This window comes from Microtus oregoni, unplaced genomic scaffold (genome assembly GCF_018167655.1).
Source record: "Microtus oregoni isolate MIOR12 unplaced genomic scaffold, Mior012 000003F_ref0000135, whole genome shotgun sequence".
NCBI lineage: Eukaryota > Metazoa > Chordata > Mammalia > Rodentia > Cricetidae > Microtus > Microtus oregoni.
Window position 1 is genome coordinate 1 of NW_024543062.1, and position 15,959 is coordinate 15,959.

Consider the following 15,959-nt stretch of genomic DNA (forward strand, 5'->3'; position numbering starts at 1 on the left):
ACTCTGAGGTCTTCCTCTTCATAGGGACACTCCATCTATGGGTACCACTTACTGGCCAGAAGCACTGGATCAAAGGTGCTGTCAGATAAGCACCTTTGGCCTGACATCATCCTGCATGTCAGATCTCCATCACAAGTCCCCCACAGACTCTACCTTGTCGTGTTCATCAATAGTGGCTGTGCTTTCTGTAGAATCCCCATTGCATTCTTCAACTATGGATTTGCAAACCTGCACATCCATCCTCGGAACAGGTAGACACATCAATCCATCAGTTATGCATGTTGTCCTTCAAACCGGTTGCCAGGTTGGAAGGCTGATGACCTCATAGGCTTCCGCCCCTCCTGATTGGAAGGGCCTAACTCTGTGGAGCTAGGCAGCTCGGTGGTTAAACTCAGTTTTCTCCTCCACACTGAACTTCTCCAGAGACGACAGAAGGGAGAGTTAGGAGTGGATTCAGCCAGAGCCCAGGAGGATGGTGGGGGAGACAAGAGTCTAGGGTTTGTAGAAGAAAAGGAGGCATCTCAGAGGATCATGGCTGCTGGTGACCCATCCTTGACACAGGAGGAGCAGTGTCCCCAGCTTAGCACCACGGTGTCATCACCAGTGGTGGACGGAGATATCCCAGGACTGTCAGGTGAGGTTACCAGGGTGAGAAGAGATGTGAGCAGGTGGCCATTAGGAGAAGGGGCGTAGGAGAAAGAAAGGAGGGGCCCTGGATGCCAGAGACTGGAGAAGGGGGGACAGGCAATGGGACGTGAATGTCACGTGAACAGGAAATCTACAGAGCAAGGAAGAGGAATGAAGAATTAAAAAAAGGAATTTCTCTCAGGAGGCAGAAGAAGCAGACATCTGAGTTGGAGCTAGCCTGATCTACAGAACAAGATTCCAGGATTGATAGAGAGAAACCCTGACTCAAAAATCAAATATAAGGCCAGACAGTGGTGGTGCATGCCTGATTGAATCCCAGCACTCAGGAGGCAGAAGCAGGCAGATCTCTGTGAGTTCAAGGCCAGACTGGTCTACAGAGTGAGTTCCAGAACAGGCTCCAAGGTTATAGAAAAACTCTGTCTCAAAAAACAAAACAAAACCAAAAAGAATTTAATTATTAATTAATTAAAATGTTTCCTTTTTTACCAAGTGCAGAAAGAGTGTATAATGGGGAAGAGACTGAGTTTCAAATGGGCATGCACAGAGTGAAGGGGAAGCTGAGATGTTTCCGGGAATAGGAAAGGGCGGCACCCCCAGCATGTGCATTGCAAAGAGAACAGACATGGAGGATGGTTTGGAGATGGAATGAGTGTAGGTCACGGCAGGATGCAGACGGGGCCCTAATCCTCAGAACAAGTAGACACATCAAGCTGTCAGTTACACATGTTTTATTTCAAACTGGTTGCCAGATTGGAAGGCTGATGACATCACAGGCGCCTGCCCCTCCTGATTGGAGGAGAAGCACTCCATGGTGGTGGGCAGCTCGGTGGACAACAGCATCTTCTTGGAGCTTTCCTCCACACCTCACCTCTCCCTCGATGGGGAAGGGACGTCATGTGTGGATTCAGTGAAAGTTCAGGAGGAGGGCGGGATAGACCAAAGTCTGGGATTTGTGGAAGGGAGGAAACAGGTTGGGAGAATCGTGACCGCTGGCCAACTGTCATTGTGTTCTGAGCAACAGAGTCCTCAGCTTGGCATCACCAGGCCCTCACCTGGGGTGCTGACACATGGGGAGACCTTAGGACCAGCAGGTGAGGGGACTGGGTGAGGAGAGATGTGAGAGGGTGATGGCAGGAGGAAGGGCGCAGGAGGAAGGAGGGAGGCAGGAGGCAGGATTGGGGGCAGGAGAACAGGGAGTCAGACACAGATGTCACATGGACTGAAAACCCGCAGTACAAGGAAGGGGTTAGGCACCAAGAGTTAGAGACAGGACAGAGAAGAGGGGACATAAGAAGAGACTTCCTTTATATGAGGACAATTTGTCTCTGATGAGGAAGAGTCTTGAGGAACGGGGAGAGGGGATGGGGACAAGATGAGAGGCAGGTGACCATCAGACCAGAGGGAATCCGCATGATGGTTTGGGGAAAGGCAGTAGCTGAAGAGGTCTGGGGTGTTTGGAGTATCAAGGGGCAGGGCTGAGATTCACACACGCTGGGGTGTGGTTTCTTCACTTAGAACCAAGGGCGGAGGCCAACTCCCAGCCTCTGTCCACCAGCCCAAAGAGGAAGAGGAACTTGTCATCGGATTCTGAGGATGACCTGGCAGAGCTGCTGGACCCTGAACCTGAGCCGGTGTGGTCCGTGGAGACACTGTGTGGGCTCAGGATGACGCTGAGGAGGAGGCGCGCATCTATGGTGAGGCCTGAACACCACAAGGTCTTCACCAGGCTGCTGGGTAGGTGACACCTGCATGGCTCCCTCCTTAGGTGAAGGAGGAAGCTTCCAGTCAACCTCCTTCCCTGTGGAAAAGCTGCCCGCCCGGTCCAGAGCGGTCAGCCTGGGAGGCTCAAGCTCACTTGAGTCTCAGGGACGCATAGGTGGCAGGGGCTTAGGCTAGAGTTGACAAAGGTTCACATGGAGGTGAGGAAGAGGATAGTAACTTACTTCTTCCTGGCTTTCCTGAGCTGGGTGTCTTTGCCCACACAAGGGCAACCCAGCCAAGTTCCCACTGTCACATGACATCACACCAGTCGGCCTAAGTGCTTCTGGCCTGTGATGGTGTGCATTCGGTGCAATGAGAGGATGTCATGGTGTTGTTGACACAGGCTGGGACAGGGATGGAGCTCAGAGGCAGGCTTCTGACCTGAGCCATTCCCCAGGGAGGCGGCTATCATGGCTCTCCCCCAGGGAGGTGGTTCTCCTGGCTCTCCCCCAGGGGGGCAGCTCTCCTGGCTCTTCCCAAGCTCTTCCCTTTCACACCATGACACATGCGCTTCCTTCACAGAGGATCCTGTGGTGAAAAAATTCCTGGCCTGGGACAAGACGCTGAGAGTGTCTGATAAGGTGCGCCAAGCTGGGCTCCAGATCCTGTCCTGTCTGGGGAGGGGCCTCCCTGACCACCGTCCTCTGTCCCTCCCCAGAGCCACCAGAAGTCACATAGTCCTGACCCTCCATATCCTGCCAGTGCCTCTCTTCAGGGCCTGGCAGTGTCTTACAGAGTGGACAGGAGACCCTTGCCTCACTGGGGTCTGAGCCCCATGGTCACCATCTTACTCTGGGAACTGCTTCTCTCCCACAGCCCTCTGGGACCCTCTGTTCCCACTGGGCAAAGACCTCCTTGTCCCAGTTGTCCTAAGTCCTCCCTCAGAACTGACCCAGAGCCAGCCATGCTGGAACAACAAGGGCCTCCTGCCTCTGACCTGGCTTTCCTGAAGGCCCCTTTCACCCTCCCTTCCCCACTCCAGCAGGCACCCAAACCTGGGGCTCCTCTCTGAGCCTCATGCCCCCTCAGCCCCCTTCCCCTGTGCCTATGGTCCTCCTCTCCAGGGTGTGATGGCTCCTCTCCTATCTGCTCTCTCCTTCAGTACCTCCTGTCTATGGTCATAGCTTATTTCAGCCGCGCCGGGCTCTTCTCCTGGCAGTATAGGCCAATCCACTTCTTCCTGGCTCTGTGAGTATTTTGCCCCCTCCTGTTGGTCACTGTTCCTTCCCCTGCATGTGGGGATCACAAAAAGTGGGCGTCTGACATGTCCTTTTAGCAAAATGTCCTTAAACTTGTTTTGTGTGTGTGTGTGTTTTTTCAAACTAATACCAGCTTGAAATTTAACAAGGGCCAGAGGGATGACTCAGTTTGTAATGCACTTGCCATGCAAGCACAAAGACTTGTTCAGATATTCAGAACGTACAGGAAATGCTGGGCCAGGTGCTTGCAATTTCGGTGCTAGCAGTCAGGTAAAGGAAGAGCAGCCTCCTAACCTAACTGGTGTGACTGAGGTCTCAGTGAGGGACCCTGTCCCGTGAAACAAGGTAGATAGCTCCTAGGAAGAACTCAGGGTTGTGTTGGAACTAAATTTAAGTGCTCAATTGTGCACCCCCCTCCACACACATACATACACACACACATACACACACACATACAGACACACACACACACACACACACACACACACACGCCCTCACACACTCAAGGACACATCGAATAAAACCAGGAAGCGTAGAGCTCTTTGTAGAGTTTCAGTTCTTTCCGCAAGCATTCAGGTGATCTGTGTCCCTGTCTTCACTCCCCCTCAGTGGCTTCTTTCCATGGTGGTTCTCGGGGGTGGCACATAAATAGTTAAAATTAGCCAGCCCATACCTGCAGGCTGGCATTACCAAAGTGAGCTCAGCCATCTTTCTACCCAGCCACCACCCGGTACTCCCTTCCTCCCTGTCTCCTTCCCAGGCAGTACCCTCCATTCTAATCATCTCGGGGTGCCTGGAGACAATCACCTTCCTTCAAATTACTTCATCCTCTGAAATCTAACAGGACAAGGCAGAGCCTCCCTCTAGCCGAAATCCTTCAGGAAGCTGAGATAGAATGATCCCTTGAGCCAAGTTTTTGAGGGCACCATAGCTACATAGCAGGGCACCTCAAATCAACCTGATCATGAATGAAGCCTTTTATCTGCACTGTTTGATCTGCCAGCTTTTGCCTCCAGCAGAAGTGTGCTAAAATTCTATCAAGATGAAATTTTGGCAGGCTGGGCGGTGGTGGCGCACACCTTTAATCCCAGCACTCGGGAGGCAGAGGCAGGCGGATCTCTATGAGTTCGAGACCAGCCTGGTCTACAAGAGCTAGTTCTGGGACAAGCTCCAAAACCACAGAGAAACCCTGTCTCGAAAAACCACAAAAAAAAAAAAGATGAAATTGTGGGTTTTGAGAGATGACTCATCAGCTAAGAGCTATAGGATTGAATTTCTGTTCTCAACATTCAAATCAGGCCACTCACAGCACTGCAGGGGTCCAGCGCTCGCTATAGGCACCTGCACACATTGTACATACTCATACATACCCATATCCATACCTAAAAATGAAAAGTATATTTAAGGGACTGTAGACACAGCTCAGCAGCTAAGAAAGTACACTGGACTCCTGTTCAAGGGGTATCTGATGCCCTCTTCTGGCCTCTGAGGCCATTTACATGCATGTGCACACCCACCCACATGCGTGTGCACACACCCACACTCACATGCACCCCCCACATGCACGTGTACACACCCACATGCATGTGCGCACATCCACATGCATGTGCACACGCACCCACGTGTGCATGCACACATACACACACAAATACTAGAAAACATGTAAGAGGTGGGTTGTAGCCTCTGGCGTCCTCTCCTCTCTCCCAGTTCCCTCACAGTGGACACGTGTTGAAAGCAGGATCTGGTCAAACACAGCCATTCTCCAGACACCTCGATTCTGTTTTATTCCAGAGGTGTTTCTGTTATAAATCCAGCCACGCACAGCATCAGCATATGTCTGCCTGTCTATCACTTCCATCCATTCATTCACGCATCCAGCAATTCATCCAGCACATTCTGGACAGTGCCCTCTTCATGCCAAAATATGAGGGGACGCTGAGAGAGAGAGAGACCTCAGAAATGCTAGTTGACATTAAGGAGAGAAGGAAGGGAGAGGGTGGTGGAATCGGCTCACGGTGAGAGCTGCAGAGACAGCATCAGGTTCTGACAGTGGCGTATCCTCATCTGCTCAGCTGATGTGATCCTGTGCTGAGGTGGCTCCCGGGTCCTCTTCTGGGTCCTTCTGAGCCTTTCAACAACACCCTGATTCCTTCCCCAGGTACCTGGCCAATGACATGGAGGAGGACAACCAGGCCCCTAAACAAGATATTTTTTACTTCCTCTACGGGAAGAGCTATGCCCAGCGCCCCATGTTCCACAAACTGCGGTTCCAGTTCATTCAGTCCATGGGCTGGAGGATCTGGGTGTCCCGGGAGGAGTGTGAAGAGGTGGGTGGGTGGGTGTGGGGCACGTGGGGCGCAGAGGGATGGGCTGGACAGACAGAGAGCAGTGCAGTTAAATGTGGGAGGTGGGGTTTTGGGGAGTGAGAAACCTTGAGGATAAACAGGGCATGTAAGGATGTTGGGGGAGGGGCAGACTGGCATTGCTCAAGGATCTTATTCTCTCTGCAGATCCAGGCTTACGACCCAGAGCTGTGGGTGTGGGCACGAGATCGCACCAACCTCACCTAGAAACCTAGAACTGTAGAGGCCTGAGGTCATCGGCCTAAGGAAGGTATGTTGATGTTCTCTGAGGTGCGGAGTCCCGTCTGTGGTCTGATAAGGAAAGCCACTAAATCCCTGCCTAACCCACCCGCATCCCACACTCGACTCCATCCTTTGAAACAACCCATTTGCACAGCTTTATCAGTCCCATCACTGCACACATACGCACACAAATGCATGCACACACAATGCACACATGCACACACAGGTACACACACATGCACACATATGCGTGCACGCACACACACACTTTTTTAAGAAAAGAATCTAATGTTAAAGCCAGAGCTGCCCCATGAGAGAGCCCCCATGTGTCAGCCTCAGCATCCGACCCGGAGCATCACAGAACAGACTGACAAATGAAAGAAAGGTTCGAGAAAAGTTCCCATTTGTCAAATGTTCTGACCTCTAGTTGGGATTAATGTGAACAAAACTCTTGTTCATGTCTGAAGAACTGCAGTATGAAGTCTGGCATGGCTCCCTCTTCCCCCAGATCCCTGTGCCCAAGGGAGACACTCTGTGCCAACATTAAGAACCGCTGGGAGAAAGGAGAGAGGACGCCTTCCACAGGAACTAGAAGAACCCAGACTCTTCTAGAAGGATGGAATGGAATCACCACACTGTGCTGCTGGGAGAGGGAACACGTGTAGGGGCTCTGGTGGGGAAGCCAGACATCAGGATTCCTCCAGGGCCCACTCCACTCAGCAGCACCGTCTAAATGTCATCCGGATGTCCCCAGTCCCATCTCCCCAAGGCAGCAGCCCTGTGGTTCCTTATAATTGGTCTCCACAGGCTCAGGCCATTTGAAGGAGGCTCCTCAGGGCTCAGACAAGGAGGGAAATATCTTCAAAGAACAGTATTTGATCTATATAATTGTAATAACTTTCACACGTCACAAATTTTATTGTATTATTAGTACACATAGCAAGTTTTTGTATTATCAATAAATAAACATTATTGTGTTATTCTATGCTGACTACAAAATAATTAGCATATTAGTTTTATGTTTTGAGAACATGCTGCTCCTATGTCTTATCATAGCTCTTATAATGTTTATACACACATGACTATTTTGACTCAATGGAGAGTTTTTAACCTTTAAAAACCTATTACACTTATGTGTGTATCTGTCTTCTATGTGGGTAGCAGAACCCTAGGTCTTTGTGAATACAAGTTTTCACTTATTTCATATTTATTCTCTTTGTTGAATGTCAACATTTAGTTTTGATACTTTGACATGCTTGGACATGTTTTTATATTACTTTAAAAAGGGTGTGTGTTTGAAAGAGCATCCATGTCACAAGGTCCTTCCCCAGGATCTCTCTATCTCTTTCTCTCTCTTTCTGTGTGAGTGTTATGAAGTCATGGATGTCTTCATGTTTGCCTGTGTGTAAATCTGTGTATATGTGAGGGCGTATATGGGGGGGGGGGTACGGTTGATTTCTAATGTCTTCCTTGATGGCATACTACCTTATTCATTACGGCACATTCTTTTTTTTTTTTTTAAATATTTATTTATTTATTATGTATACAATATTCTGTGTGTATGCCTGCAGGCCAGAAGAGGGCACCAGACCCCATTACAGATGGTTGTGAGCCACCATGTGGTTGCTGGGAATTGAACTCAGGACCTTTGGAAGAGCAGGCAATGCTCTTAACCTCTGAGCCATCTCTCCAGCCCCATTACGGCACATTCTCTGTTGAACCCAGAGCTCCCAATACACCGAGTCTCTCAGCTTGTTCTAAGGACACACATTGGCCTGATGTGGGAGTGTCATATATCAATCTGTTGATTTCATTGGTTAAGCAATAAAGAAACTGCTTGGTCCTCATAGGTTAAACCATAGGTGGGAGGAGTAAACAGAACAAAAGGCTGGGAGAAAGAAGCTGAGTCAGGCAGTCGCCATGATTCTCACACTCCAGGCAAATGCACGTTAAGATCATTCCTGGTAAGCCAGCTCGTGGGCTACAGCAGATTATTAGAAATGGGTTAGTCCAGGGCCGGGCAGTGGTGGCGCACGCCTTTAATCCCAGCACTCGGGAGGCAGAGGCAGGTGAATCTCTGTGAGTTCGAGACCAGCCTGGTCTACAAGAGCTAGTTCCAGGACAGGCTCCAAAGCCACAGAGAAACCCTGTCTCGAAAAACCAAAAAAAAAAAAAAAGAAATGGGTTAGTCCAGGTGCGAGAGCTAGCCTAGAAGAGGCTAGATAGAAATGGGCCAAGCGATGTTTAAAAGAATAAAGTTTCCGTGTAATTATTTCAGGGCATAACCTAGAGCTAGCCATGTGGGCGGCCAGGTGCCGGGGACACAGCCCCGCCGCTCCTACTACTACATTGGCCCCATCTGTTTTCCAAGAGCCAGAATTACAGGAGAGATGCTGTGCCCACCCAACATTTACATGGAGTGGGGATCTGAACTCTGGTCTTCAAGCTTGCGGCTTGCACAGCAAACGCTTTAACGACTGAGCCACCTCCCATCCCAGCTACTACGATTTCTCAGATGCTTTTCTCCTGTAGACCATCTGTCTGCGGTGACTGTGTGTCACATCACTGAAATTAGTGAAGAAAAAGGAAAAGGACTGAAATTCCCTACAAGGGTGGAACAACACAGACATGCTAGCAAACGAAGAAAGATCTTGTGTGCACAACTGTGTATGTGTTGTTTGCTTATGTTTGTGTAGATTGTACACACGCCTGTGGGTGCAGGTCCACACATGTGCATGTGTATTGTTTGCTTATGATTATGTAGACTGTACACACGCCTGTGGGTGCAGGTACACGCATGTGCATGTGTGTTGTTTGCCTATGATTATGTAGACTGTACACACGCCTGTGGGTGCAGGAACATGTGTGTTGTTTGCCTATGATTATGTAGACTGTACACACACCTGTGGGTGCAGGTACACGCATGTGCATGTGTGTTGTTTGCCTATGATTATGTAGACTGTACACACGCCTGTGGGTGCAGGTACACGCATGTGCATGTGTGTTGTTTGCTTATATTTATGCAGACTGTATACACGCCTGTGGGTGCAGGTACACACATGTGCATGTGTGTTGTTTGCTTATATTTATGCAGACTGTATACACGCCTGTGGGTGCAGGTACACGCATGTGCATGTGTGTTGTTTGCCTATGATTATGTAGACTGTATACACGCCTGTGGGTGCAGGTACACGCATGTGCATGAGTGTTGTTTGCTTATATTTATGCAGACTGTATGCACACCTGTGGGTGCAGGTACACGCATGTGCATGTGTGTTGTTTGCCTATGATTATGTAGACTGTATACACGCCTGTGGGTGCAGGTACACGCATGTGCATGAGTGTTGTTTGCTTATATTTATGCAGACTGTATGCACACCTGTGGGTGCAGGTACACGCATGTGCATGTGTGTTGTTTGCCTATGATTATGTAGACTGTACACACGCCTGTGGGTGCAGGTACACACATGTGCAAGTAGAGGGCAGAAGTTGGCATCAGATCTTTTCCTCAATCTTTCTACACATTATTCTTTAAAGGTATATTTATCCTTGTTTTATGTGTGTGAGTGTTTTGCCTGCACAAAAGCCTGAGCGCCATGGGTGGGCAGTGTCCAGAGAACTCAGATTTATACATTGGATCCCCTGGAGCTGGAGTTACAGATGGTGTGGGCTGCCGTGTGGGTGCTGGGAACCAAGTCCAAGTCCTCTGCAGGATCAGGAAGTGCTCTTAACTCCTGAGCCATCTCTCCATCTTTTTTTAAGACAGGGTTTTGTATTGAAGCTCGAGCTTATTAATTCAGCTAGACCAGCTGGAAACCAAATATTCAAACCTATGAGCCTATGGCGGCCATTCTCCTTCAAACACTGCAGGTTCCATGGTTAAAGACAAGTATAAGGACTTCAGTTCAGACGGCAGAACCCATGGAAAGATCGGAACAATAGCGCACGTTTGTGACCCCGAGGCTCATATTGTGAGACCAGAGCTCACAGGCCTGGAATCATTGGTGCTGAGTAACAGAGAAAGCTTGCCTTGAGAGATGCTGGAGGTTACCCTCTGACCTCCGCGCTTGCCATCACACGCGTGCGCCTGATGTTATACACACTAATTTGCACACACACTCACATACATGTGTATCACATGCACAGATATTTAAAAATCAACTTGATTAAAGAATAAGAATTATCTATACCAAAAATCATTCATTTTATTTTGATAATGTCTGAGAAATTTGTATGATCGTTGTAATTAAATATTAAGCTGGTACAACCTAGAATCGCATGGGAAGAGTCTCTATGAGGGATTGTCTACATTGGCCTGTGAGCATGTCTGTGGGGGATTGTCTTAATTAAATTAATTGTTGTGGGAAGACCCAGCTCATTTTGAGCTGCAGCGCTCCCTAGGCAAGGCATTCTGAACTATACGTTGCTATGGAACAATCTTTTTGTACACTATGAATATGTATTACCCTCCTTGGCTAATAAAGAGCCGATGGCCAATAGCCAGGAGGGATTTTGAGGGAGCAAGGACGCGGGGAGGAGGGAGAGGATTCACAGGCGTCTCAGAAGTGGCAAGGAGATTCAGAGAAAACAGGAGATGAATACGCCCTTCTGAGGTAAGGTACTGAGTCACATGATGGAAATTTAATAGAAATGTGGGTTAATTAAAGTTATAAGTGCTGGTTAGTAATAAGCCTAAGCTTTTGATCCAGCATTTATAATTCATAATGAGTCTCTGTATGGGTATTTGGGAGCTGGCTGGTGGGTCAGAGTGGACGGGTGGTCCTGAGGAAAAACTCTACCTGCATTATATGAAAATACAGCTGAGCAGAAGCAAGTAGCTGAGCATGCGTGCATAAACGCTTTTCTGCTGCTGACTGGATGTGGGCTGATGCCATCTGAAGTTCCTGCTGCTTGGACTTCCTTGCTACCGGTGACTGTCACTTGGAATTATACCCTTTCTCACATAAGTTGCTCTTTTTTTTTTTTTTGCCACAGTGGTTTGTCTGCAACAGAAAACTGGGGAAGCCATGTAGTTGGCATTCTGATTGTGATGAAACAGATCTTCCTGGGACTTTTCCCACATAATCCAACCCAAACCCATGCTCTAGGTCATCTTTAATCTGCCATTTCCGATTTTGGATTAGAATTGTGTTTTCCTAGGTATCCTAAAATCAGAATTCTGTAGCACTAAATCTATAGTTTGTGGTCCACTTAAATGCTCTGTTCAGATTTTTATTTTTTTATTTCAAAATAATTACAGATTGCAAGAAAATTGCCAAGACAGTAACATAAGCTTCAGGTACCGTACATTCACCCAAATCCTTTAATTATGATACTTTACTAAAAAATATTAGTGTGCATGCACGAGTGTGTGTGTGTGTGTGCATGTGTGTGTGTATGTGTGTATATATGTGTGTGTGCGTGTGTGTGTATGTGTGTGCGAGTGTGTGTATATGTGTGTATGCGTGTGTATAAATGTGTGTGTACTTGTGTGTGTGTGTGTGTGTGTGTGTACGTGTGTGTGTATGCAGAGCCCAGAGGTCAAGGTCAGGTGTCTGCTATAGATTTCTACTTTAATTTTTGAGGCAGGGTTTCTCCCTGAGTCTGAAGCTGCTTTGACTAGATCAGCTGGTCAGTGAGCTCCTGGGACCTCTGTCCCTCCACGCTGGGGTCACAGACACAATGGCCGCGCCTGGATTTATGAGGGGTCAGGAATTTGAACTCGGGTCCACTTGCTTTTGTGGCAAGCGTTGCTATCCATTAAACCATCCCTTCTCAGACCCAAATATGAGTGACCATGGCCCAGAAACATGGATTCCAGTTTCTCCAGATAATATATTCCAGCGTGTATCTGTCATCAGTAGAAGGCTTCACACTGTTGCCTTCAGGGAACCTGAGTTAGGTAAAGCTGGGTCCTTGGCTTTGTGCAGAAAACGATTTCAGAATGAGTCTCTGTGAAGCAGAGTTGGAGGGTTTTTGTTTGATTTTTGTTTTGTTTTAAACAACAACTTTAGGGGCTAGAGAAACTGCTCGGAGGTTAAGAGCACTAGCTGCTCTTACAGAGGACCACACAGTGGCTCACAGTCATCTATAACTGCAGGTCTAGGGGATCCGATGCCCTCTTCTGGCCTCCACGGACACCTGGCACACATGTGGTGTGCAGAGCTACGTGTAGCTGAAACACTTAATCTAAAATAAAAACAACTTGAATTTTATTTATTCTGAGTGTATGTGCATGAGTGTGTGTGTGTGTGTGTGTGTGTGTGTGTGTGTGTGTGTGTGCGCGCGCGCATGTACGCCCGTGTATGTTTTATTGGGAGCTGAAGCCAGGGCCTCCCACATGCCAAACAAGTCCTTTATCATTGAGCTAAACATCCAGCCTTGAGAAGGTTAATCTTGACTGACAATGTGATTCTATTTTATTGATTACATTATGTATATGAGTGTGTTTGTGTGGGAGAACATGTACGTGACTGCAGGTATCCTTGGGATCCAGAAGGGGACATCAGATCCTCTTGGCCTGGAGTTATAGACAGTTGTGGGATGCCATGTCAGTGCTAGGGACTGAATTTAGGTCCTCTGCAAGAGCAGTCAGTGCACTTAGCCTTGGTCATCTCTGTAGCCTGCACTTTCTGTTGTAAGGGAGGTAGGGCTTTTCCCAGGATCCCATGGATTTTTTTTTTACTTTTCTTTTTTTTAATATTAAAAACATACTTTGAGTTTTTTGTTTTGTTTTTGCACTCCTGAATTTCCTCCCTCGGTTGCTTCTTCTTATGTCTGGGTTCAAGTGACAATCTCTTGCTGAACAGTAGTGGTGCACGCCTTTAATCCTAGCACTCGGAAGGCAGAGACAGGCAGATCTCTGTGACTTCAAGACCAGCCTGGTCTATAAGAGTTCAAGAACAGGCTCTAAAGCTACAGAGAAACCCTTCACAAAAAACCTACAGATAAACCCTGTCAAAAAATAAAAAGTTACAGTACCTTGTAGAACATCTTCTGTTTTTCTTTTTTTAAAAAATATTGTTAGCCGGGCGGTGGTGGCGCACGCCTTTAATCCCAGCACTTGGGAGGCAGAGGCAGGCGGATCTCTGTGAGTTCGAGACCAGCCTGGTCTACAAGGGCTAGTTCCAGGACAGGCTCCAAAGCTACAGAGAAACCCTGTCTCGAAAAACAAACAAAAAAAAATATTGTTGCCAGGTGGTGGTGGCACATGCTTTTAGTCTCAACACTTGGGAGGCAGAGGCAGGCAGATCCCTGTGAGTTCAAGGCCAGCTAATTCCATGACAGGCTCCAAAGCTACAGAGAAACCTTGTCTAGAAAAAAAATAAAAAAATATTGTGTATATGTGTGTATGCACCTGTGTATGTGACACTTGCTTGTGTACTGCATTTACATGTATGTACATATGTATGGTATTCACACGTGTGCCTGTGTATGAATGTAACTGTGCACTTGTGTGTGGGTGTGCTTGCAACGGTGCACCAAGGAGGATGTCAAGTACTGTCCCTTGACACCTGCCTTATTCCTGTGAGACTGGATCCCCCAAAGAACCCGCAGTTTTCTCCTGTTTCCACACATCACCCCCACCCCTGCACTGGGGTTTGGGGTCATGCACAACCACACTCAACATCCATCTTTCTTCGGGGTGGTGGTGTTGAACGCATGTCTCTGTGCTGCTGTTTTAGCAGCTCTGCTCACGGAGCCATCTCCCCAGTCTTCTTCAGTGCTTTTCGCCATAAAACAGTCTAATTCAGGGCAGAGGGGCCAGAAGTTCAAGGTTGTTCTCAGGTACATAGACCATCTGAGGCATCTTAGAATATCTGAGGACCCATCTCAGATAGATAGATAGATAGATAGATAGATAGATAGATAGATAGATAGATAGATAGATGGGGTAAATAAATTGGTCAGATGAGCAGAATTCTGCTAAACAGCATTGAGCAGCAAACAATTCAGACTGACAGGATTAGAAGGCTTGTGAACAGGAGATGGTTCATCCTTATTGTAGTTCCTTACAGAAAATGCTTCGTGGTTTCTTAAAACAAACAAACAAAAACATGATATGGAAAGGCTCACTGGGTAAGGGCACTTGCCACCAAGCCTGACAACCTGAGTTTGATCCCCGGGACTCACATGATGGGAGGAGGAAACCAACTCCTAATAACCCTGAAAACTATCCTCTGACCTTCACATGAGTACAGGGGTACATGCATGCATCACACACACACACACACACACACACACACACACACACACACACACACAGAGTGCAGGGGCATATGCATGCATCACACACACAGAGTGCAGGGGCATATGCATGCATCACACACACACACACACACGAGTACAGGGGCATATGCATGCATCACACACAAGTGCAGAGGCATATGCATGCATCACACACACGAATGCAGAGGTGCATGCATGCATTATAAACACACACACACGAGTGCTGAGGCATATACATGCATCATATACACACTGTGTATATGTATACATATGTGCAAAAATTAAAATACAATGCCTGAGAAGATACTATTAGAACAAATAAATAAGGGGCTGGAGAGGTAGTTCATCAGCTAAGAGCAATGGCTGCTCTTCCAGAGGACCTGGGTTCATTTCCCAGAATACACTTGGTGACTCACAACCGTCTGTAACTCTGGTTCCAGGGCATCCAATGTCCTGTCCTGGACTATATGGGCACTGTGTGCATGCAATGCACGGACATCTATGCAGGCAAAACAGACATACACATAAAAGAAAAAGGGAAAGTGAATAAATAAATAACTCAGACTCTATTAAATGATGAGAGACTAGGCTGCTGACAAAAGAATATTTATTAAAATATGTGTTTTCAAAAAACACATCATCTTTAGATCAAAGGAAGTTAAATTTAAGTTACCACTTGCTCACAGCTCAATAATAAAGAGCAAATTTCAAACAAGAATTTGTATATACATGAAACAAGTATCTATAAGTAGAATCTAAAAACCCATAAGGTATAGAGATGCACACCTTTAATTCCAGCGCTGGGGAGGCAGAGGCAGGAGATCTCTGTGAGTCTGAAGCCAACTTGGTCCATGAAGCAAGTTCAAGGCCAGGCAGGGATACATAGTGAGGCTCTGTCTCAAAAAAAAAAACAAAATGAATATATAAAAACCAAATCTTCTCTAGGAGTGAGACTATTTACACATATGAAAGTTATAGCACCCATCACAAAACTGGGAGAACTGTACAATATCAAATCCACAATATATCAAAGCTATTCAAAATAAATAATTCTATGATGAACATCTGCAGATTCCAATAAAATATGAAATATATTAAAGTTTTTTATTACAAATATATGGCTCAAATGCTATAGTTTGAAGATATTTCCCTTCTCGTCTGAGCCCTGAGGAGCCTCCTTCAAATGGCCTGAGCCTGTGGAGACCAATTATAAGGAACCACAGGGCTGCTGCCTTGGGGAGATGGGACTGGGGACATCCGGATGACATTTAGACGGTGCTGCTGAGTGGAGTGGGCCCTGGAGGAATCCTGATGTCTGGCTTCCCCACCAGAGCCCCTACATGTGTTCCCGCTCAGGAGCACAGTGTGGTGATTCCATTCCATCCTTCTAGAAGAGTCTGGGTTCTTCTAGTTCCTGTGGAAGGCGTCCTCTCTCCTTTCCCCAGCAGTTCTTAATGTTGGCACGGAGTGTCTCCCTCAGGCACAGGGATCTGGGGGAAGAGGGAGCCATGCCAGACTTCATACATGCAGTTCTTCA

General features: G+C 47.4%; 1 protein-coding gene across 1 annotated transcript; it reads left to right on the forward strand.

Annotated features, from left to right (window-relative positions):
• The first annotated feature begins 531 nt into the window (after positions 1–531).
• LOC121446537 (speedy protein E4A-like) lies at positions 532–6,178 on the forward strand. The gene is made up of 6 exons (XM_041649208.1): positions 532–634; positions 2,164–2,382; positions 2,932–2,990; positions 3,512–3,597; positions 5,767–5,935; positions 6,119–6,178. The coding sequence occupies exons 1-6, from the start codon at positions 532–534 to the stop codon at positions 6,176–6,178; spliced, it is 696 nt and encodes a 231-aa protein (XP_041505142.1).
• The last annotated feature ends 9,781 nt before the right edge of the window (positions 6,179–15,959 follow it).

Bases quoted from the DNA above. Each gene is read 5' to 3' on its own strand.
- LOC121446537 (XM_041649208.1), top strand. From the start codon at position 532: ATGGCTGCTGGTGACCCATCCTTGACACAGGAGGAGCAGTGTCCCCAG. The intron at 2,991-3,511 runs GTGCGCCAAGCT...TCTCTCCTTCAG, and splicing joins CGCTGAGAGTGTCTGATAAG to TACCTCCTGTCTATGGTCAT. The intron at 5,936-6,118 runs GTGGGTGGGTGG...TTCTCTCTGCAG, and splicing joins CCCGGGAGGAGTGTGAAGAG to ATCCAGGCTTACGACCCAGA.